The sequence below is a fragment of the Panthera pardus genome, unplaced genomic scaffold (assembly GCF_024362965.1).
Source record: "Panthera pardus isolate Hobbes unplaced genomic scaffold, ASM2436296v1 HiC_scaffold_22, whole genome shotgun sequence".
NCBI lineage: Eukaryota > Metazoa > Chordata > Mammalia > Carnivora > Felidae > Panthera > Panthera pardus.
Window position 1 is genome coordinate 55099379 of NW_026526788.1, and position 25758 is coordinate 55125136.

Consider the following 25758-nt stretch of genomic DNA (forward strand, 5'->3'; position numbering starts at 1 on the left):
GCGCCTATGGCTGTCAACCAACAACTAGCAACAGAACATTTGAATCACAGTATTGAAAGGTTAGATAGGAACTGAAAAGGGATGGTTAATTTTTCTCAGTTCTATAGTTCCTGACCTCACTCACTACTTTTATAGATTCAACTCTAATCTGGGTTCACACAATTTTTAAAATATACATACTTTTAAACTTAAATCCCATGGGAAAACTAGTGGTAGATTGAAAATAAAAGGTTTTACAATAAGCTAAAGCTGCCCAGCTTAGTTGCATGGTCACATTCCTAATTATTTGTGGGTTTCCTCCCCCATAGCTCTGGTCCTGTGGAAAACCTCCAAGTGGATACAAGTTCCTGCGCACCCCCCCCCCCCCTTGAGTCAGATGTCTGTCCTCCACCCAGCTCGTTCCCTCTACTTCTGTACACCCAGAGCAATCCAGTTCTCTTGCAGCAGCTCTCAACCCCCCCCCCCCCCAACCCCCAAGTTTTAGCCTCAGCTACTCCACACAGGCCACTTGCTCATTTTGCCATTGTAGGCCACTACACATCAACACCATCTCCTCCAGGGCAGGGAGAGAACCTCCAGAATAAAGCAGCACTCTTATCTGGTGGCTCATTCCTTCACCTACATCACTGACCACCCAGAAGGCACCTTTGAGTTCTTTGGAGGTTATTAAAAATGTTACGATTTTTAGCAGCTGTTTAAAATCCCTTGTGGCCCTTCTCCAAAATCTTTACCCGAACTCAGGCACACCACACCTTACCATCCACCTTCAGGCCTTCCTTTGGCTCCTGCCACCTCTGGCTGCCCACCCTCCACTCTTGTTGCAGTGAGCACCTTGCAGTCACCCTAACAGGGCCTTGCTGCTTCACACCTCCAGGTCTCTGCGGGGACAACTTGATAACCACACAGCCTGCATCCTCGTGCCAACACCTATTATATAATAGCTACCACACTTATGACACTTACCTATTTCTGTCTGTCCTCCCCTACTGGTCTATAACCAACTCCAACTTGGAATCACCTTCCATGTTTCACTCTCTAGACCCTCCCTTCCCGTCAATGACCTTCAAGGTTAAGTCCCATAATCTTAGTGGCTTAGACTGAGCCACTAAGAATAACCATGACACTGGCCAGTTAAAATGACTTACATCAACTTCTCCCTACAACTGTCTCCTCCATTTTGTAAATCTGAACCTGTTATCACCTTAAACATGCAAAGCTTTGAAAACAATTTAAAATGTTTAGACTGTATCACCACTGACTCCACATGTCCCACTGTAGGCACACTCCCCCTTTTTCCACTGTTAAACTGTAAATTAACTTTAATAAAAGTTCTCACTTTGAAATGCAGAAGCTGGCTGTATAAGATTCCTTTATCCTCCTAATTTTCCAACCACAAAGTGCTCATTAGTGATCAAAAGGAATCCAAATTTGTACCAACTTCAACTATTTGGCTAACAGGAATTTGTCAAGTACACATATTGACTGAGGTAGCTAATAAAATCAGGGGGAGGAGAGAACCAAGAATGTTGACAAGGATTTAAATAACTAAAGCTGGAGATGAAAAACAGAAGTAAAATTGACCTGGAGAAATTAACCTGATTTTGATGTAGCACAACAAAAATAACCTCTTCCTTGGTAGAGAACACTCATTTTCAACATGATGTCTTCCTAAATTATCTGCTCCACAGACTGGAAAGGTAATGTCCCCATTTTACAGTGACAGCGGCCAAGACAACAGGACCATGATCTTGATTACTTCAGGCCTAAAACAACACACTCTTTAGCTGTTCTAGCTTTTTTTCTATAATACGTAGTGGTCTACCCTATCAGCTTCACAGAATGGTTGTGAGGGAACATATGTGACAATGCTTTGACTAGACCATTTATTATCCATCAGGAGAATGACAGGCATGGGAGTAGTGGGGTTTGAGTGTAGGAGTCACAGCTTGTATCCAGAAGTCAAAAGAATGATAATAAAAGAAAAATAATTTTTGAAAGACCTTATTTATTGTACCATTCTTTCGACTTTCTGTACATTTAGTTTCTTTTTCAAAATAAGAAGTTGGGAGAAAAATCAAATCTTAAATCCTTCATTTCAGGGGTGAGCAAACTGTGGCCCACTGGCTGTTTTTATTGTCATACCGGAAAACAGCCGTGCTCATTGGTTTATGGACTGCCTACTATGGCTGTTGTGCTACAAAGGTAGAGTAGTTGCGTCTGGCTCTCAAAGCCTCCATATTTCCTATCTGCCCTTTACAGCAAAAGTTTGCTGACTCCTGTTTGTGGAAGGCTATCAGTAACCCTTTATATCCATACCGATAATAATGAGTTATCCTCTATGTTTGGTTCACTTGTTTCAAGAAGGAAAGAAATAAAGCATCCAAGGAAAATACATTTAACTTTTTATTATTTTAAAAATTCAACTTCAGTTAGATTAACAGACTAGATTAGAACCTCAAATGTATTTGATACAGTATATACTGGGTATCTAGTACTAAAAAGCCAGTTGGAATATAACCTACACAAACCAAAGGTGTGTACAAAATGGAAGTAATCATCAAGCAATAACTGTTTCCTTCCAACTGGTACTATCCGTGTTCTGTGGGGATTTATAGCTTCAAATTTAACACAGATGAAAAGCCCAAGTGGGACTGCTTTTCTGCATATACTGTTATCCTTCAAAACAGAATTCCATGTTCTTTGTTCCTTGCCTTAAGATCTTACTTTCAAATGACCTAAACTGAGGAACTGGGGTAAATACACAAAACTCTGCCTTGTCAATTACCTGCATGCCTAGCTCACCTATACTCATACATAAGCCGCTTCCATGACAGTTCCTCTATTCCCATTTCCTGATACAGTAAAATAAGAACTTAAGTTTTACTTTTGTCCTTGCACAATTCCATCTACAGCTCCCATAAGACTGTCAAATCAGACGGCTCTCAGAAGACACTCGTAAGAGAGAACTAGAGTTAGTCCTCACGCTGCATTTAAATCTTACAAAATTTCTACAGCTCTATGTTCGTTTTCTGATCTACCTTACCTCTAAATCTCATCTATTTCTGGACACACTTCCAAACAATCTTTATAAATTTTCACTTCTCCCATCTATTTAACATCTTGATTGTGAAAATACAGCTTCATAACCATGGAATTTTTAGGAAGATATAAAACATTAATGAATACTTGCATTTTCATACGTCACTGCTCCTATTTATTACATGTTCCCATAAATCAATAGACTGAAGCACTAAGACATGCTGAAATCTAAACTTAAAACCCAGATGGAACTGCAGGGTATAAATTACAAATAGGTTTTTCTTTCCTAGAATTCATATACAGAAGCCCTTCAGTATGTAGCTTTTTCTGAACAAATTACATTAATACATTTATTTTCTTTTTAACATTTGTAAAAATCCAAGAAATCTTAAAGGAATATTATTTGCAAGACATTCGGCATAAGGTGGCTAGTAAACATTTAGGAAACAAAACCTTTAACAAACTGAATACAATCTGTGGCTAAACCCTAAATAAAATGGGAGTTTGGAAGAACTGGAATTTGCAGCAACCACCTTTTGTAACCACTGCCAATGGAAAACACCCAATGGTACCATTCACTAAGTTGAGATATCAATCACAGTATAATAAATTCTAAGAGGATGGGGCTTGATTTGTCAAACACAGTACAATTTAGGAGCCCAACAGGATATACCAAAGAATACTTTACCATACCTCCAACTGTTCTATTTCCACCTTATCCTGGCCTTATATAAGGATAGATGAATAATGATGTTAATTACCACTGTAGCTAAATTTCAGAAGCATGCTTATAGATACAAGGAGAAAAGTTCACCCTTAGATTTTGATAGTGTTCAAAGTGTTGAGCAAACAAATGAAAGACAGATACACAGCATTAATGGAGTGTAAGAACCTCACCCTTTAATTAACTTAAATAATATTCTATTTCACTACTCTATAACCAAGAGCTAGGGAGCTAAACTGTTTATGGATTACATCTTCTTCAAGACAAACATATAGCCAGCCCCTCCATGAAGGCATAAACCAAAACAAATTTTCTAAAGGACTTTCAAGGCAATTCATATTCCTTTTAATGACATTCTTAATATATTTAGAAATTAGAAAATTATTTTTCACTGAAGATTCCAAAGAACTTGAAATAGGGCTCAATTTAGTAAAAAGAATTGGTATACCTGAAAGCAGCTAAAGCACTCATTTTCTTAAATCCCTACATCTTACCTGCAAGATTCATGAGAAACAAATTTCATTTTATTAAGACAAAAGCTTGCTGTCCAATTTATATTCCATCAGATAAGACTATACATTGTTGTAAGTACTGTACATGTAGTAAAAACTTACATAAGCCATTAAATACTGACTTTCAGTTTCTTTTCTTATAAGATCTTCAAGGCAGGTGAGAAGGAAGAGAAAATGGAAGAACCGGTAGAGTGTATTTAATATAACATTTTGGCTTGAAGAAGGATTTACCTACAGCCTCTGATCAAATTCCTGTTTGTTCAGGTCAGCCATATGTAAACGTAAGAAATCAAACTTTTCACTCTTTGTAGTCCTTACATACCACATTATAGGATGCAGAGTCAATTTATAGAAATATTTTGTAATGAAAACATCTTATGTAACTATAAATGGCATGAGTTTCACATTAAAGTTTAAATACAGCGGTTTTGAGTCTTTCTAAAAATACCAATATACAGTATTGTTTTAGGTGGTCATTTGCATAGCAAACTATTAAACTAGAAACTCAATGGTTCTAGGAAAACTTCACATTATGGATAGTTCCAGAAAGATGTATTCAAAATTAAAATCAATTCTCTTAGAAAACTGTAACCTTTATTTGCTCATCCAATAGTAAGCTAACCACTTTTACCCCATACTCACTTTACACAGTACATCAACCTGAACAGATTTTTGTGCCACAATTTAATTCAAAGGGCTTATGATTTACTTTATGACTATACTGGATGATCTAGATGTAAGCAAGTTTGGGGATTTTAAACTGTGGGTCTCCTGTATTAGAAAAGCATAGTTTACAGTGTATTAAAAAATTGCATTCAGTAATATTGCCTTTTGAAAAGATATCTTCAAATTGCAAACACATCTATTTTCACAAAACAATTTGGTCAGGAAAGTTTATTTTAACATTCTAAAGCAGTAATGCTTTAGATGTTACTTAAGTGCCCCAGACAGGATTAACAAAATTAAATGTTTCTAAATTACAAATTTAGCTCCTGTAGGAGTCTCAGAAAAGAAACAGAAGAAAACAATCCCCCCTCCCAAAGGAAGTATGACACACACATTTTGAAGGAACCCCAATGTTTCATGCAGTGGTAGGCAAGATGTAAAAAGCCACCCAAATTCACACATTTCTACACCAATCATCATCAGAAAAAAGTACTCCGTAGTCAATCTGTACATCCAAATGCATTTGAGAATCTACACCTACGATACATTATTTAATGTTATATACATTTATTACCCACCCCCCTTGTTTTTAATAATTTCTTATGTAAAACCTTCATTCAAACCCAAAAAAGATGTAAGACTAACCTGGGGGAAGGAAAAAGATAATCACTTTAGACATTCAGTTAAAATGTAGTTTATCTAAATCTCAAAATGTTTAATAAAAACAAATATCTTCTCCATTTAACACTTTGCTTTCTAACTGTACAGTAAATTGCATTGTAGAGAGTACACCTCTATCTTCAGACTGTATCTTCTTTGGATGGAATTAAGAATGAACTGAAGTTTTAAGATAAATAAATGGGAAGTTGGTCCAACTAAGATGACAGCAGATATATTACATGCAGGATTTAATATTTCTTAATTTTCTCTTTTAAAAAAAATGATGCAGTTGAATTGAGGGGAAAAAAAAAACAGGTCAAAAAAGAACCCAGATTCAATATATAAAAATGTCCCACAACAGGTTGACGATGACAGTAAAAATAAGAGAAAAGAGTAATCTTTCTGGAACATCATTTTTCAATAATGTAGAAACACTAAGTGCCAGGAAGATTCTATTCATGTAATTTTAGCATCCAAGTTTCCCTCTATTTATTTTATTGGAACAAATGCTTTAAATAAACTATTTGTCCTCTTCACTGAAGAGAGCTGGTCTATTTCATCTTTAATAAGCTAGTTTTTGGGAAGATTAGCCATGTACTGTAGTAATGCCTACTGCATAAAATCCAAGCATTTGCTGTGAACAGTTGGAGAAAGCAGTCAGTAAGAACCTAGGATCAATGGAAACAGATGTTACGTTAAGCCATCCACGAAAGAGAGACCCACAAAGTACCCAGTGTGAAAGCCCAAATCTCTTCTTGCGCTTTTTTTGCTGTGCAAGTCCCACCCCATGAAAGAGAAATTGATCCGAAGTTCCAAGTTTTCTTGGGTCTCTAGTCAATTTTCACATTAGTATAGATTTTTCGGACAAAGGCACTTGTTCCCATGTAACCAATTGCTCCTGCAAAGATAAAAGAAGATGTTTTGAAGTAAATACATACAGAGCAGTATCCACCACTTATAAATACTAAATGCTCTCTGCTCTGGAAAGTTAGTCTTTTTTCAAGATTACATCTTTATGTTAGTATTCACTCTGAATTTATTAAAGTTGTATCATTTGTTTTGCAAATCACCTGATACTGTTATACACCAAGTTAGACCTCATGTGATATTTTTAGAATTATCAGTTATTACATGTCTAATTAATAGCTATGAGTTAAAACACATCACTTATAAAGCAAGAATAATTTGATAAGGACAAAAATTTGTTAAATGGTTTAAAAAAAGCATGTCTTTTTAAAATTTGAGCAGATATTATCCTAGGTCATTTAAACCATTTTAACATGTTCCCCAAATCATATGACACCTGATGGAAGTTAAGAAGTGATGGGATTTTCTGAGGAAAGGACCAAGAACCATGGTTCAATGGTCCGAGATTCATATCAGAATAAAAGGGGGATAAAGTGGGAATATGAGTAAGACAAGAGAGGTGGTACATGGAGATTCACTATATATAGTGAATTCATTTATATATATGTGTATATATATATGTGTGTGTGTATGTGTATATATATATGTGTATATGTGTATATACATATATAATTGTCCTTCTTTTTGTATATATTTGAAAATTTCCCATAACTGAATACTAAATGTATTATTTTTGAAATTAATTCTTTTTAATGTTTATTTTTGAGACAGAGGGAGAACACAAGCAGGGAAGGGCAGAAAGAGAGGGAGACAGAGGATCCAAAGTGAGCTCTGCACTGACAGCAGAGAGCCTGATGTGGAGCTCGAACTCACAAACTATGAGATCGTGACCTGAGCCGAAGTCAGATGCTTAACCAACTGAGCCACCCAGGCATCCCATTATATTAAAAGCATTCTTAAAACCCACCAAGTAACAAAGCAAACCTATTTCCAACTAATTTTGCAATTAATAGACATTTATTTTATAATATGAATTACAGTACACTTGAAAATAGTGATAATTCATTTTGAAATAGTTATAAAAGAAAAGTCCTTACAAAGTAAGGGAAAATATCTTTTGCAAATATAAACCTGAATTCTTAAAACGTTAAAAATCTGTAAAGGTTTAACTAGAAATCACAAACTTAACTGGCATAATAGAACACTAGTCCAATAACCAAATCTAATACTCCAGACTTATAAAACACTGTTCCCCTCTGAGCAGAGATGTGCTTAAAAGCAAACTAGTATCAACCTAGAGAATCATTTTTCCTAATCTTACGAGTATCTCAAGAATAAACTTATAAAAATATGACTTTATAAAAAGGAAGATACTAAATATGCACTCTAGAAAAGAAAATGTCTTGAGAAGAGATACACTTTTAAACTTAATTTCCTTAAAACTAAAAATGCTATGCTCAAAATGTGAAAACTGTAACAATCTAATTATTTCTACTTTAAGTCATTTTTCTCCTGTTAAAAAAAAACAAATATTTTTCTTTCGATTACTGACTGCAAAAAAGCATTTTAGCAATATAACTTGATGAACATATATAATTTTTGTATTATGATGACATTTTAACCAGCTGATCTGAACAGCTTCCCCTGCCCCTCAAAAAACAGATTAGCACTGAAGGCACACAAACCCATTAAAGAATAAATGCTGGGACACTGCCAGAACAGCAGGGAACTATAAATGTGCCCAGATTTTCAGCAACAAGATGAAATTTCAACAGGAAAAGCACTAAAAAAACTACCTAAATTCATTTTCTTTGTAAATGTCAAGATATTATCTCTCTAGGTCTTCCTAAGATCACATATAGAGGAAAGAAAAAAAAATCTTAACCCTCTGTATAATCCCATGATTCTACACATCACTGAATGAAAATAGTGATAATTTATTTTGTAGAATTTGGGGGATAAAGTGGGAAGATGAGTAAGATAAGACTAGCCATGAGTTGATAATTACTGATGTTGGGTGGTATGTGGGGATTCCCTATATATATATAAATAATTGTCCCTTTTTTGTATATATTTGAAAATTTCCCATAACTACATACTAAATGTATTCTTTTTTTTAATTAATTTTTTTAATGTTTATTTATTTTTGAGAGAGAGGGAGAGCACAATGCTGAATTGTGCATGCTGGTGATAATCAAGAAAGATCTCAGATTAAATAAAGAGGGATTTGAGGAACAATATTCTGAAAGAAGGCAGGCTAATAACACTAAAGGAAACTTCTGATTGATTGCCTAGAGATACACGAGGATGTTCCCATGTGATACATACCTAGTTTTAACCTTCAGTTCCTTTCAGTTCAGTCATCTTTCCCTCAAAGTTGGTTAACTAGTTAAGTATCACAAGGAAAGGTTATCACAGCAGCTTTAGTATGTGACCATAATATAAAGAACTGTCTCTCCTTCTGGCTTGTGGAGTTAGTTTTACTGCTTTACAGTCAATGTCATATGTGTTTGTGTGTGTGTGTGTGCGTGTGTCCATGATCACGTACATGATTATATAAAAATGGGACAGATTTTAGTTGGCATAAAACATTTGTTTTCGTTCAAGATGTATAATGTAGTGGTTTGATATGTGTCTATGTTGTAAAAAATAACCTCCACAACAATTTTTTTAAATGTTTTTAATGTTTATTTATTATTTGAGAGAGAGAGACAAAGTGTGAGCAGAGGAGGGGCAGAGAGAGAGGGAGACAGAGAATCCAAAGCAGGCTCCAGGCTCTGAGCTGTTAGCACAGAGCCCAGTGCAGGACTTGGAACCCACAAATCATGAGATCGTGACCTGAGCCAAAGTCGGATGCTTAACCGACTGAGCCACCCAGGCGCCCCACCTCCACAATAAATTTGATTAACATCCATCACCTCACATAATTATGATTTTTTTCTTGTGATGAGAGTTTTTAAGATCTAATCTCTTGGCACCTTTCAAAAATACACGACAGGATTGTTAACTTTAGTCACCCTACATGCCCAGAACTTACTCATCTTATAACTGAAAGTCTGTACCTTTTGACCACCCCCACCCATTTTGCCCATGCCCCTAATCCCCCTGCCTCTGTTAACCACCCATCTTTGGAATGGATTCTTTTGACGGAGGAAGAAAGCAATCTTGGCACACCAGAGGTCCACAAATGTCATACCAGAACCTAGCTTTTAACAAGATTATCATATCTTCCTTATTCTATTGCTTACTCTATAGCTAAGGGTGGAATTACCAAAAGTCAATGGCAAATAAAAGAGAAAGGAGAAGGGTATGAATTATAAACTATCTGGAAATGTTTCCACAGTGATTAGTCCTTAAGCCTGGCATCATTCCTTATGAGGTAAGTAGGGAATTAGCCTCATTTATCAAGTGAAAACCTGAACCAGAAAAAAAGTAAGTTCCTTGTATGCGTTTTCCTTAAGGTACCACTATTCATGAAATTGTTTGGAGGTCAAAACACAACATGTAGAAGCTTGAACAAACTACAGAAGCAGAGACACAATCCCAGAACAGAAGGAAGCCCAAGGATTTTTAGCTCTTGTCAATATAGTAACCACAGCAGCCACCACTCACTGAGCATCAGTCTCATCGACCTGTTTACCCACATCTAATCACTGAATCCTCATCACAACCCTTTGAGGTAGGTGTTGCTTTTGTTTTGCAAATGAAAACACTGAGGAAGAAAGGTTAAATAATTTGTTCAGAGTAACATGGGTATTAAGAAGGGGCACCAGGATTTGCACCTAGGACTGACCCCCGAAAGCCCCAGCTCTTCCCACTCCCTGCCGTGTCTCGAACATAACAGGTTATCTCTTAATACTTGATAGCAGACCTGCATTACACTTGTGCTTTACACATGATACTATTACAGATAACTACTCTGAAAGATATGCCCCTTTCACCAATGAGAACATGAGATTTACAGACCTCCATATGACTTCCCCTGGCCACAAAAAAAGCAGCATGGAGAACTCATCTGGGTCTCTCAGGCTCTCAAGTCCATTACTTTTCTATTTATCATGCTACTTCCAAAAGTTCTTTATTTTCTACAGCTATTTCACACATGCTAGAGACTCTATCATATGGTAATAACTATTACTTCTTCTATTTAATGGAAGATTGTGACAGACCCAAAAAACAGTGGTATTACCCTCATTTTACACAGTTTGGAGAGCTTGCAGAATTGGATCAAGGTACAGAACATACCTGGCACAGCCAGAACTTAAGCCTAGTCTGCAGGCTCCCAAGCTGTGTACTTATAACCCAGATACTACCTCCTGGACCCTGTATCTCCATGAATAGTCCTAGAAACTTCCAAACATTCAGTCAACACCTTAATGTGTTTACGTCATAATCTTTTCCAATGAGCCGAAGTTAAAAAAATACCAAACTTCAATGTGAACGAGAAACTGTGGTACAGAAAACAGTGCTATACAGAATTATTAGGAATAAAATATCAAAAAATAATCAATGATGAATTTTTGAGGAATAGTCAAAAGGGAATCGGTGACAAGTTTTTTAGGAATAGTCAAAAGGGCTGAAATCAGATTCTTGAGTCTACTTTGTTGTTCCTGATCAAGCAGAAGAATGTAATTTCTTAATATCCAATTACTGCATTTTTCTGATTCTAAAAATCTCAAAAATTTACTCATGATATTGCAAAAGCTTCAGAACTTACCACACATTATCCCCAAGGCTGTGCTAAATACCGCCATATATCCAAAGTAAAACGATGTCTGAAATAAGCCATACATCCTAAAATGAAACAAAAAACATATATATAGTATATCCACCTCTACTTTCAACACAGGACCTTAAATTCTACTACTTATTTAATTGTTTTTAAGTTGAAGTATAGTTAGTTGACACACAATGTTACATCAGTTGCAGGCGTACACACAGTGATTCAACAAGTTCACGCGTTATCCTGTGTTCACAAGTATGGCTACCATCTGTTACCACACGACGCTATTACAATACCATTGACTATACTCCCTATACCCGACCTTTTGTTCTTACATTCTAGTATTTAAACGACAGCTTTAGTTTCCTAAACACAAAATGAGAAAATGTCTCCACTTACTTTGTTTTGAAAAAATAGTAGTAAAAGGAATACATGTAAACATAGATTGCAGTTGATGCAGCAGAGAGAAAACTTGTCCATTGCCTGAAAAAAAGGTGACTCTTTTGAATGAATGGCACCGAAACAGATTTTAAAGCAAAGAATTTTATAAGAACATTCTCTAAAATTCTGTATGTTTAAAAACAAATGCATATAGATGGCATTTAAATATATCATCAAGGAGAAAGCCTAAGAAATGGGAGAGACTCTGAATTCTGTCAGATTCCCTATTATAAATGACCTTAAATAAACCACTTCCTTTCAGAACTGTCTTCTTTTGTTTAAAATAGAGCAATGCTTCCTCATAATGTTCTTTCCACATCAAGTACTTTGTGAAAATAAGTAAAAGAGTGACCATTATGAGCACAAAAACTTTTTTTGGCTAATACTACTTTTCCTCTAAAATCTTCATCATTTTTACATGAAAATTTCTTACACTATCTTAGGTAGCAAAATTTCTATACAGATCTCTTACTCTACCTGATACACGTCAGACGGCATCTTATTTAAAAATATTATCGGCCCCTGAGGTTCTTCCCAGATAGAAGTACTTACCACCTGTAATCCTCTGCATTTAGTAGAAAGTATGTGCACACGATGGTCACACAGACGGTCACAATGCACAGGATGACCAGCACCAGCATCATGAAGCCATAGACATAATAGATCTTATATGCCCAGAAAGATGTGAAGATGAAATACCTACATAAAATGCAATAAAGACATAGTTTTGTCTTCATTTTTGAAGCTCACCCCTTTGCTAAGCCTCACATCTCAGTTCTCACTGTCGTCTAACTTACATCTCAATTATTTTTTTTTAAATGTTTATTTATTTTGAGAGAGAGAGAGAGAAAACACAAGTGGGGGAGGGGCCGAGAGAGAGGAAGAGAGAGAATCCCAGTCTCTGCACTGTCAGTGCAGAGCCCAACGTGGACTTGATCTCACAAACTGTGAGATCATGACCTGAGCTGGAATCAAGAGTTGGACGCTTAACCGACTGAGCCACGCAGGTGCCCCTCCATTATTTCCTTTCAAGTAACTTCCAACAGTTTGTCTTACCCTTTTTCATCTGTTCAATCCTCCAAATATCTCTCAAAAATATTTTTTTGGATAATCTTCCAAGAACAGATTTTTTAGTAGGGCATCCATCTCTAAGCAAACTGAATACATTAGAAGCTTAAAGGAGTAAAATATGGCAAAGAAAAATGAATACAGCTAAAAATTCCTATCTGTCGAATAAAGGCAATTCTCTCATTCTTTCGTTTTTTTTCTAGATACAACACTGTTCTAACAGTGTATTTTATATTTTATAAACACCCTACTAAAATTTTTAAAGTAGGTTTGATAGAGTAAAAATGTATAAAATTAGGAAAATAAAAATAATCAGAAAAAAGAAAGCTCAATGAAGCTTCCTGCTATTTTTGGAGGACAGCAAGACAAAGGGCATTAACATTTTAAATGAAGAAAAAGACCCTTCACTCTAATTCCATTCCCCAAGTCATCGTTAGAAAAGGAGCCTTTAGCCTCTTTTCTTTTTCTTATTCTCTCTGTTTAGCTCACTTATTTGTCACTCATGCTTCCAATAGATATTTGAAGGCCCTACCACAAGAAGCAGCGAGAACAGAACTATGAAGATGACAGTCTCTACCCTCAAGGACACTACTGTAAAGTGGGGAACACCAGTAAGGAGGCAGTCCTGATGCACCACGTGCTTTACCAATGCAACCTAAGGGGCATCTTGCCAGTTCCGTTAGGTGGGACTCTGGGGAGGAGTAATGAGAATAATAAATAAGGCATATAGGGGTAAGGGGAGCCAGAAGAATGTTGCAGAAATAGGAAGAGCAAAGGCAAAGCTTACAAACGAGGGAATTCACTGTATTTAGAAAAGCTCAAAGTAGCGGAGTATGGCTAGAACTGCAAATGAAGGGGTGAGAGCTAAGAGATGAGGCTGGAGAAGCGAATGAGGCTGTATTACAAAGGTCCTTACTGGCTATGTTATAGCATTTGGGGGACCTTACCTCAGTGAAAATGAAAAGTCTTTAGCAAAGAAGTGACGTGATCAGACTGACACCTTAAGAAGATCACTGTGGCTGCCAAGAGGAGAACGCATGAGGGTCGTCAAAACAGAGAACTTAAGGATACAGCAGAGAGGCTGTCTAATGGAACAAAGCAGGAAGAGAGGTGATCCAGAAGGTACTGGGAACAGGGGTAGGAGGCAAAAATAGAGGTCAAGTCGGGGTGAGGACACAAAGCAGTGTATCAGCTAGAAGTATAGAAGAGGTTCCTGAACTGGCTTTATTAAACCACAAGCTAGAGTGACGTGCACTCCAGTTCCTCTAAGGTACTAATGCCCACAGCACATTCACAGCTGGCAGGTGACCAGCACAGGTGACCCAAATCTATGTCAACTGTACTTGTTAGTATAATTAGATAACTTAATTGAATGTTACATACACCAATAAATATGACAGCAAAAAGGATGCATGATTTCAATGAACATTATGTGAATGTTTTGGAGAAATTCAATAAGGTGAGTCACTTAAAAAACAACAACATGAAATTAGGTGTGGGCGAGATAGCTACTAAATTCTGGGAGAGAAATGTACAAATCTAGAGAGATTTTGCACTTAGAATGGTTGAGACAGGTCTTTATGTTCTTGTCCCCACTTTTAAAAGGCTGGAAACACAGAAGATGCATTATGACTGTCAAAGGGAAAATGACAGAAACATCGACTAGATATAAATCAAAGACTCTGGTTCTATATTTTTAAAAAACGAGTGAAAGATGTACCTTCAGTTGTTTTAAGTTAAAATAAAATGTTATGTATGGATCTTTTTTTAATAAGCCTTACATGAGCCAACTTTCAATTAACCAATTATCTGATCCAATCCTGTCTGTTAAGGAGGTGTCCACTGTACAGGAGACAATCAGTAGTGGCACATTTGGAAAAGTATAAGGGAATTCTGTGCAGTCACAGTGACTGGCATTTTGTGGGCAAGAGCCCGAGGTGTATGACTGCAGTCCCTGAGAAAGTCCCACACAAAGAACTATCCTGCCTAAATAAAAATGCCAGAGCATTCCCATCAAGCAACACCAGAACACAAGCTGAGAAAAGACTTCTATTTTGCAGTGGTGACCAAGGATGCAGGTACAAAGCACAGTAACTGTGCACAAGGTGGCAAACCTTCGACCCCTAAACACTTACACATTTTCCAGCACTCCTGCAGGCCTCTGTGGAAGAAGACTGGAAATAACTACGTACTGAAGACATCAAGATCTACCAGACTGACTGGCAGGTAATGTTTTACTAGTTCCCTGGACCCTCAAAAATACTTCAAAAATATAATAAAACCCAGCAATTCCTTATATCACGCATGTGATCAAAGGCTAGTCTAGTACTCTTTGGTATGCATCCTGTGATTTCTAAGATCTCTTGTTAGGTAAGAAGGGTCTAGAACACAATACAAAAACGTATAAACTTCACCTGAATATTTGAAATCACAGGAGGAAATACTTTCAGATACATAATGTTAGATCCCTTTCTGGGAGCCATGAAATTAACAGACTAACTCTATTAGATGCCTTCCTGATGATTCTACACCTACCCTAACTCCTACATTCTCTTATTAAAATTACATGCCTCAAAACATAAATGCATTGCCACAACTTACATTTCAATAAAGATTGAGCCAAAAGGTAAAATTCCTCCCAGGCAAACAATAACTGCAGGCTCCATGAACCTGGAAAATATTAACATTAGCAATAAACTTCTAGTGTGATTTTCACATTACATTATATAAATCCAGATAACAGAAAGCAGAAACTTGGCACTTAAAAAATAATCTAAGGAATAGAAATAAACCAGTAAAAAGAAAAAACAAAAATTCAAAGAGGCACAACATAGAGGTAGGACTTCAAATTAGCCATAGGTTATAGTCAAAATTCTTTCCGGTAATAAAGGTCAAGATACGAATTCGGGGAATACAAATTCTTGCTACCAACGGAACTCAGGAAAAACTCTCTTAAGTGTTTGCTCCTATTCTGTCTGCATCTCTCAATAACTTCTAAAAATTTCACAGGCATTTATTTATAGAAAGCCATAGGGAAAGAAAAGTCTTGAGACCCTTCTGTGAAATAATGTTTCCCAAATTGTAGCCTTGCCATCTCTTTGCTCATGCATTCCTTGGGTTGGCGATTCCCTTCCTTGTGAATTATACAATTATGGTATTGTGAGTCTTGAGTTATAATGGAGCCAAGAATGGATAAAAAATTAAATCCAAACCTCATTCATTCACTCAACACATACTGATGCAACTGGTAATTCTTCACCTGGAATGCCTTCCCTCGTCACACTTCTTCTCCCACATGCACTAGCTCGAGTGTTCTCCCCATAAAGCCCTTCCCCAGTCTCCCAGAAAGAGGTGGGTTTTTTCCCCGTACTTGTACTGCCTCATGAACATAACTCTGGCAGCACTTACCTCACACTATGTGGAACTGCAATCATATACATATCATACCTCACTAGATTAGTGCTGTGCTAACTCTGGCAGGCAGAAGCTATTCATCTAGGTATTCCCAGCATCCGGCACAGTATCTGGCATATAAAAAATACTAAACTACTATCTCTGGGATAAACAAACTAAAAAGATGAGAGGAAATCAGTATGTGAAAGCTGGATAAAAAAAGAAAACCTTAAAAAACATTTAATCTAGTCTTCTTTCCTCCTTTTATAGGAATCCAAGACCCACAGAGGTTAAAAAACGATCTTCCTAAGATAACAAGTCACTGAGAGCCAGATCTAGTATTCAGATTTAGTGCCCATGTAACTTTATAAAGAAAATAAAGATACACACGAGCCTTCCTCCACCTGTGACCCAGGGTGTGCAAGGTCACGTGTTGTTCCTTCCTCTCCTTCACCAGTCCTAGTGACCTAGAGTCTAACCTTGATTTGAAAAAGAAAACGGACTTTAAAAAACAAAGCACGAAAGTTCTCATAATCACGATCTAAGGAAAAAAAAGAACACGGACAATCCTAACACTCTAACAGGTCACCCTCCCTTATAGGTGCTGTTTTATTCGGCCTCCATTTCAATGTCTATATACCTCCAAGTCTACAAAAGATTGTATATGTAAGTCTCTGAATATAAATTATGTCTATAATGAGGTAAACTACCTAGGAACAGAGGCTTTTCAATGTATGAATAGACAGAGTCTACTGTGCAGTTCTTTCTTATGCGATGGAGAATGTGACAGGTGTCCATACAGCAAGACTGCTCTACTTTTGTCTGCTAGTAACAATCAGGAAATGAAGAATGCAGAATAGCATAAATCAGCACTGAAACATCCAATTTGCTAATTTCAAAAGGCAAAGTATTTAGTTTTTTTCCAATGTGAATCACAAAAATTAGAAATATAACATACTAATGACATCCCATTTCATGTCCAAAATTTGAAAAAAAAAAAACAAATTATCTCAAGTTAAAAATCCATTAAGAATCATAATTTCAAAATTGACTGGTCAAATAAACTGTAAACTATGTTTACATTACTGCAGTTAAAGAATCCCTTCAGTTGCTTAACAAATACTCATCATCCTTTGTCAAGATTAATCTTGAATTCTGGGGGTTCTTAAGAACCCATTTTAGCCATAAAACAGAATGTATTTGAGAGATTCTATACTATCCCAGAAGTGAAGATAAAGAACATTAAGTCGGTAAATTATAACTGGTCTTAATCCTAATTCATCTTTCAACTGGTACAATGTATGTGGCTACAAATGTGTGTATTATTTAGAATAACAAAATATCTGGAAAGGAAAATCAAATTGTAAGCCAAGCGTTGGCAAACTTCTGTGAAGTTTCAGACAGTAAATATTTCAGGTTTTGCAGGTGACAGGGTCTCACTCTCTGATGCTGCAGTGTAAAAGCAGTCCTAGATCTGCGAATGAACAGGCATAGGTATGTTCCAACAAAACTTTACTTATAAAAATAGGCAGCAGGTCAATTCCGGCCTGTATACTACAGTAAATAAAACTGCTGCAGCTCTAGTTCCTACCCACCTCTAAGCACCAGTGTACTTATCAAAGCATTTAAATTTATCTGTAAATGGCACCAATATTCAGAAAGTGAAATAAGGGTATAATTGATTACTACTGCGAACAATATAGGTTGAAGGAAAAAGTTAAAAAGACAAATTCTTAAGACAGTCATTCTTAGAAATGCATGCCAATTCAAAAACTTATATATATAGAATAGCCTTAAGAATTTCTATATTGTGAGAGACAATGATATAAGATTTAGCATTCTCTTTACCATTTTTTCTCCGGTATGGGACGAGGCACAGCATTGACACGACAAGGAAAGTTGGGCTGACCTGACAGATTTCGGCCGAGTATTGTACCAACAAGATTTAGAGGAAGAATAACGAAAAAACAGATGCAACAAACAGCCACCTGTAAATTAAATTAAAACGTGTGTGATTACTCAGAAGAGCATTTATAAAAATAAAGGGGACACCTAAAAATTTAAACACAATTTGACCACAAAATAAAACGTTCAAGTTCAATACAGGTTAAAATTGCTTAAGATATATACAAACGAAAAGAGGTGAAGAATGTGCATTGAAACAGTAGAACTGAACTAAATACAAGCTGAACGGTTTCCCGCCTACTGCAGCTGCTCACATTCCCCACCCTCCCATCTGGTGTCTGCTGCAGCCCTTTTTCCTCTCTTGATTTCACCTTTAGCTGTCATGCTTCTAACATATCCTTTACCTACTGTCACTATAACCAACTTATTTTATTGAGCTCCTAATATACACAACGAGCTTTACATGTTATTTCCCTATGTCACAGATGAAGAAAATGAGACTTAGAGAGGCTAAGTAACTTCCCACGCCCACACAGCTGGGAGGTGGCCAGACCACCATTTCGGTTCAGTCTCAGACACCATCCATGACCGTTTCTCCATTTCACACCGCCTTAGGATCGATCTTAACAGAAGCGGATCTCTATTTACGTATCTATGGGTCATTACTAAAATGGCATGAACATTTTTCTGCCCATCAGTGGTTCAAAGTCCAAAGTTGCAGGGAAGACCATATGAGATTCCAGAACCAAAGCAGTCAGGAAAATAATTATTTCTGTGCTTTTCTTCTTTATATAAATCTGGGTACTCAAGGACTCACTCAAGCTCTTTTCCAGCCAGCATCTGGTTAAAACCACTTCATTATGAATTCCTACAAAATGGAAGACTGAACTGCATCTAAGATCTCTTCCAATTATACATTTTAGGTTTCTAATAAAAAGTAAAAGTGAGAGAAAAGATGAATAAAAATTGTGAAGAAACGAACAATGAAGAGGTGGAGGATAGAAAATCCACAGTTACCACACGAGGGGTCTATCTTTAAGCAACATGAGTGCAAACCACATCATTCTACCCGCGTGCGTGCGTGCGTGCGTGTGTGTGTGTTTGTGTGTTTTAAATAAACCAAAGGGCAGAATCACATCCCTTCCAGGTAAAACTTGTATAAACGTATGAAAGTTACGAAAGCCCTGGAATTCGATTTTAATGATCAGGCTTAGGAACTCAAATTATTGGTATCTCAATTTGGACCTATTAGTAATATGAATTTATGCTCATATAACAAGAATATGTGAAACATGAAAAATAAGGTTATATTAGAAAACATTGCAAATTATACGTTGTCTCATACATATCTGGGAGGATGAAATTTTGTTTATTTTTGGGAGAGAAAGAGAGCATGAGCGGGGGAGAGGCAGAGAGAGAGGAGGTGGAGATCCCCAGCAGGTTCTGTACTGTCAGCGCAAACGAACCAGATCGTGACCTGAGCCAAAATCCAGAGTCGGACACTTAACCAACTGAGGCACCCAGGAGCCCCTGGGGGTATGAATTCAGTCTCAATTGTTGCTGTTGACTGCTTTCTTAATTATTCATTTGCTATCATTAAGTATACAGGACTCATAAATGTTAATACACTGTAGTAGAGACCTATGTACTTTCCTCTTATTTTCCCAGGACTGTAATTTCAAATAAGAATTGAAGAGAAGCTGAAGAAAATAATTCCTTTGAGGAATGACATGCTCTAGGACAGTGGTTTTCAAACTATTGCACAGAACCCTCAGGTCTTGCTGAAGAGCTTCAGGAATTCCACAAGCATTTAATTTGAATATCCTTTGAAAACAGTGTTTAAAATATTCTGAAGTATAGGGCTGCTTGGGTGGCTCAGTCAGTTAACTCTTGATTTGGACTCAGGTCATGAGCTCATGGTTTATGAGACTGAGCCCCATGTAGGGCTCCTGCACTCACAGCACAGAGCCTGCTTGGGATTCTCTCCCTCTCTCCCTGCTCCTCCCTTGCTCGTGCACTCTCTCAAAACAAATAAATAAACTTGAAAAAAAAAATAAAAAGCAAAATATCTTGAAGTATGATTTAAAAAAAATAGATTCAGAGGAGTTCTGTGTCAAACATTAATACACTGAAGCTATCATAACCAGATTAACTCATTTTCATGCAAACCTGAGAACAGTTTCTCCTGATGTGTCTGCATTTGGATTTCTCGTAAATGTGTTATTGATTAGGAAGGTTTGTAATGCTACACTGGTCTTTTGTTCTCCCTCCCTTCCCATTGATCCCATTCGGGCCTGTACATATTTGCTATTATTAGAGTTGTACAAGCAAATGTACTATAGCACATATGCGTGGCAGGCAATTAAGTGGCAAGCAACACGAGGGCATATATTGTCTGTGTGCTCATTCAAAGCAAAACGACAATAATCAATAAAGGAATCTATAAACAGTCTCACCAAGACATTATCAACTGTTTGATATCTGTTTAATTTTTCCCCTTTGCTTGTCTGTTTTCTTATACATGACAAAAAACGTTAGTGGTTTGTTAGAACTGTTAGTGACTGAACTGTGAAACCAATTTCCGACTCCTTTATGTTCAAGTTCTGGATGAGTTTACTTGAAGAATTACTCTGAGACTGTAAGGCAAGCTGTTAAAAAAAAGTCACATGAATCAAATCATCCGCGAAGTCAGGATTTTTCTCAAGACTGATATTTAGCCAAATAAACTGGTTACTGAAGAAGATATGACTGAACTCTTACTCATACTCCTTTACATTAGATCTGTATTCATCACAACTTTACTGCTTCTCATTAAATATAGAATGTTACGATACTGAATTTGCAAAAATTTATTTATACTAAAGGATTCATGTTGATATCTATTTTCAATATTGGGCTTCCACATAGTTTCATTTTAAAATGAAATTTAGCAGTTAAGACTTAAAAAAAAAAAAAAAAAAAACCCATTAGTCTACTACACCCATGAAAGCTCTGGGGCTCAAACAGATACAGGGCCCTCCCCTGGCCTCCTAGCCACCGTGCACGGACTAACAGCGAAAACAGGTAGGGAAGTGCAGGGGTTGGGGGGGGTGGGGGACTTACTCAAGGCTGAGGGAGTGATCTACACTAAGAGCAAGTTGGAAACAAGTACTGCCTATCAGCACTTAATACCCCAAAGTGTACCAACTGGTCAGCTCCTCTAATCTGTCACAAACCAAGAATGTGGCTAGTACTTATTCCAGCTCTGCTTCCAAAGTGGCCTTTTATGAAATCTGTGCTGTAAATGGAATGAATGGAGAGGGAAAATGCATCCTGAGAGGAGTTGTTTTGGAATTCTACAGAATATAAATTTTATTTACGGTGATAGACAATAATTGCTTTTAGGTAAGGTGATTCTCAGGTAATAATATATTGTCTTACCAGTCATTATGTTTATGCATTTCTTCACCACACGCTCAGACTAGACAATTTTTATCACTCTTTTTCTACTCATACATTTACGCCTTTATGTCTATAAGCATTTCAATAATAGGAACTAATTAATCAGAGTACCACTAACTCAAACACAAAAGCCTGTAAGAAGCCTTTCTATTTTATGAGATTATTCTCAACATGCTAATAAATAACTTCCCATTCTGCTTTTTGAGCTATGTCAGTACTCTAACAGAAGAAACATTGGACTTGAAGTTAAAAACTTATTTGATGAATCTAGCATCATCCTGATAGCAAAACCAGAAAAAAAGAAAACCACAGATCATATCTTTCATAAATATAGATGCAAAAAAACCAAAAAACAAAAAACCCGACAAATCTTAGCAAATGGAATCCAGCAATATACACAATAGATAATACATCATACCAAACAGGTTTGTTGAAGGAATAAAAAATTGGTTTAAGATTCAAAAGTCAATATAATTCACCATATTACCACACTAAAAAATAAAAATCATAGATTATCTCAAAAGATACAGAAAAAGCCACTGCAAAATCCAACTTCTATTCACTATTCAAAATAATTACAACAAAAAACTCTCAGCAAACTAAGCAGAAGAGAACTTCATCAACTTGATGAAGGGCACCTGCAACAAAAATACAGGTAACATTTTACTTGATGGCACAAGACTGGATGCTTTCCCTCTAGGGGGAGGAACAAGACAAGAAAGTCAGCTCTCACTGCTTCTGTTCAACACTGCACTGGGGGGTTGTAGCCAGTGCAACATGGCAAGAAAAAGAAATAAAAGGTATATAGATTAGAAAAGTAGAAGTGAAAGTGTCTTTATTCACAGACCACATGATTATCTATGTAAAAAATCTTCAGGAATCTACAAAAAAAGAAATCAGAATAAGTAACTTTAGCAAAGTTGCAGGATGCAAAGCCAGTATACAAAAATTAATTATTTTTCTGATATTTTAAAAATACCATTTACAAGTAGCATGAAAGATATGAAATACTTAAGGGTAAATTCAATAAAAGATGTACAAAATTTAAACAACAAAATTTACAAAATGTTGCACAGAAAAATTAAACTAGGTTAAGAGATATAAGATATACTGTGTTCAATAATTAAAAGATTCAATATTGTTAAGATGTCAGTTCTTCCCAAAATGATCTATAGATTCAACACAATCCCAATCAAAATCTCAGGGTTTTTTGTATAAACTGACAAGGTCATTCTAAACTTTAGATGGAAATGCAAAGACCTAAAAACGCCAAAACAACACTGAAAAAGAAGTGATTTCAAAAATTATAAAAAACTGCAGTAATAAAGAATGTCACACTGGCATAAAAACATGACAAATTAATCAATGGAAGAAAACAAAAAGTTCAGAAATGGATCCACCTTTATATGGTCAGTTGACGATCAACAAAAGTGCTAAGGCAATTCAGTAGAGAAAGCACATTTTCTTTTTAAGAAATGTTCGAACACTAGTCATAAGCAAAGCAAAACAAAACCCTTGACCCTTTCTTTACTCACGCAAGATACAAAATTACCAAAAATGATCACTGACCTTAAATGGATCATATTTAAGAGCTAAAATTATAAAATTTCTAGAAGAAAACACAAGAAAGGCTAACTGATCTTTGGTTTGGCAAAAGGACAGAAAAGCACATATAAAGAAAAAAAAATCAATAAATTACACTTAATTACGTTTGCTCTTTAAAAGATACTTTTTTGGGTTTTTTTTCCCTGAGGGACAGAGAGCTCCAGCAGGGGAGAGGGGCAGAGGGAGAGAGAGAGAACCTTAAGCAGGCTCCACGCTCAGCACACAGCCCGACACAGGGCTTGATCCCATGATCTTGGGATCGTGACTAGAACAGAAATCAAGAGCCAGACGCTCAACTGACTGAGCTACCTAGGAGCCCCATCAAAAGATATTCTTAAAAGAACAAAAAGACAAGCCACAAAGGGGGAGACTAGATTTCCAAACTAAGACAAAGGTCAAGTACGTACAATATGCAAAGAACTCTTCCACTCAACAAGACAAATAACCTATAAAAAAACAGGCCAAAGATTCATTAAAAAAAAAAAAAGATAGGGATGGCAAATAAATACACAAAAGAGCTTGAATGTGATTAGTTATTAAGGAAATGCAAATTAAAACCACAATGAGACACCACTATGTATCTCCTAGAATGACTAAAATTAAAAAGACACATCAAGTGCCAGAGATGATGTGGAGTGACTGCAACTTATCCTATACAATACTGGTGGGAATGTAAAATGACAAAATTGTTGTAGAAAAGTTTAGTGGTCTCTCTCTTTTTTTTTTTTTAGTATAGTCAACACACATTGTTACAGTTTAGAAGTTTCTATTAAACTATATTGTATGACTCAGTCATTCCACTGTAGTTATTTGTCCAAGACTACTGAAAATATATCCAACACAAAGGCTTGTATATGAATACTCATAACAGTTTGATTTATAATAGCCCAAAACTGGAAATAATGCATTAATAATTGGGATCAATAATCCCAAGAATGCATTACTGGATAAATGGGTAAACAATTGTGGTATATCCATGGAATACTACTGAGCAATATAAAGCAATAAACTTTAATACATGCAACATCAATGAATCTCAAAATAATTTTCTGAGTGAAAAAGGACAAAAAAAGAACATATTATGTGACTGTATTTAGATAAAATTCTAGGTAATGCAAACTAATCTATGATGACAGACAGCAGATCCATGGTTACCTGAGGAGGGAAGAAGAAGGAGGAAAAAAGGGGTGAATTACAAAGGTACACAGAGAAACTTCTGGACTTCATAAATACCTTCTTTTTTTGACTCTGGTGATCGTTTCCTAAATGTATACACATATCAAAACTCAACAAACTGTATACTTTAAATACATACAATTTATCATGTATTAATTATATCTCTACACAGCTGTAAACACACACACACACACACACACACACACACACACACACACACACACACACACACACACACAAAAGGCATAACATATTCTACCTTCACCAGTCTCAGCATAAAGCTAAAATTCCTTTTGGCAGAAAAGAAGGAAAGAAAATAGACAAAAACAAATCATCACCACAGCACAACAAACAAAATGTGATTTGAGTCAGTTACTCTGCAAGAGTCCTGGGCTTCTGCTCTGTATGACAGGGATAACACATGTCACTAGCTCTGCCTATCTCTTTGGGTCCTTCTGAAACCAGATAAGGTAAGAAAGAGCTTTTGGCAAACTACAAAATGCAACACACATGTATCTCTCTTTATTATAATTCGTCTGGTCAAATTTGGCACATCGTTTCAGTCAGGTGAGACCGGTTTTAGATGTTGTCTTCATCATTCCACATTCCTAGTTTTCTCCTTGATCTCATGTCCTTTTTCAACTTAATTACGCCTTTATACACATCATTAACAATTCATTACGCCTTTATACACATCATTAACAATCATCTGAATTGGTCAAAGTCTACTCTACTGAAAGACATATGTGACATCTTATTAGTAATATCATTCTATTTCTTTAATTCTATAACTATTTACACATCTACCTGATTGTACTATTCCACCTATATTTCTCTATCTTGTCCAACAAGATCAATACTTTCCGAGCTTTTGTTCTTATCTACTAAAACCTACCAAAAAGAGGAAATGAAGTTGTTCTAGTATTTTTGTCTTCATAAATCCATAATAGCTCCCAATGTTTATTATTTCCAGGATTTAAAAGACAAATTTTAGTAACATTCTAGTATCTTGTGTTTCATCAATTCACCACATTTTGTAAGGCAGAATCCACTTTCTTCCTTTCCCTTCTGGAAAAGTAAATTTGCCAATGTCCAGTTTTACAATGCTTCTGTTCTCTTACAGTTATTCAGACATCGCTTATCAGCATGATCTCTCAGTATGTCTAAAAGGTCACTTACATAAGCAGCAAACTTACAGCTAAGGTAGCTGTGGAGTCCTGTACCAGGAATCCCCTTCCCTTTCTTAGGCTTCATTTCCCCCTTATCAGGGATTATTTTCCTCTTATCTTTTCTTGTTTAAAGGTTATTTTATTTAATGAAAAAGAAAAAGAAAAAGAATGGGTTAGAGCCATTTTTTCTTCTACTCTGTTACATCACCTGATCCCATGTAATAAGCCTGTGGTCACACTAGGAAAGTATCTTTACAAAATCCCAATTTGCCTTAGCATTTGTCAAAAGTTCAGGTTAGGTAACAGAGTTTTGTTTTTGTTTTTTTATATATATAGATCTTTATTATTCCTTTACACTTAGGGATATTC

General features: G+C 36.2%; 1 protein-coding gene across 1 annotated transcript in view; it reads right to left on the bottom strand.

The window, feature by feature from the left end:
* Positions 1–2390: 2390 nt before the first annotated feature.
* TM9SF3 (transmembrane 9 superfamily member 3) overlaps positions 2391–25758 on the bottom strand; it is a 69021-nt gene continuing 45653 nt past the window's right edge. The window contains exons 10-15 of the mRNA XM_019458974.2: positions 17942–18081; positions 15302–15370; positions 12185–12331; positions 11591–11674; positions 11186–11262; positions 2391–6499 (exon numbers count right to left, since the gene is read on the bottom strand). Of these exons, the coding sequence (XP_019314519.1) occupies positions 6432–6499; positions 11186–11262; positions 11591–11674; positions 12185–12331; positions 15302–15370; positions 17942–18081 (585 nt within the window). The 3' untranslated portion in view covers positions 2391–6431. The remainder of the gene's footprint in view (positions 6500–11185; positions 11263–11590; positions 11675–12184; positions 12332–15301; positions 15371–17941; positions 18082–25758) is intronic.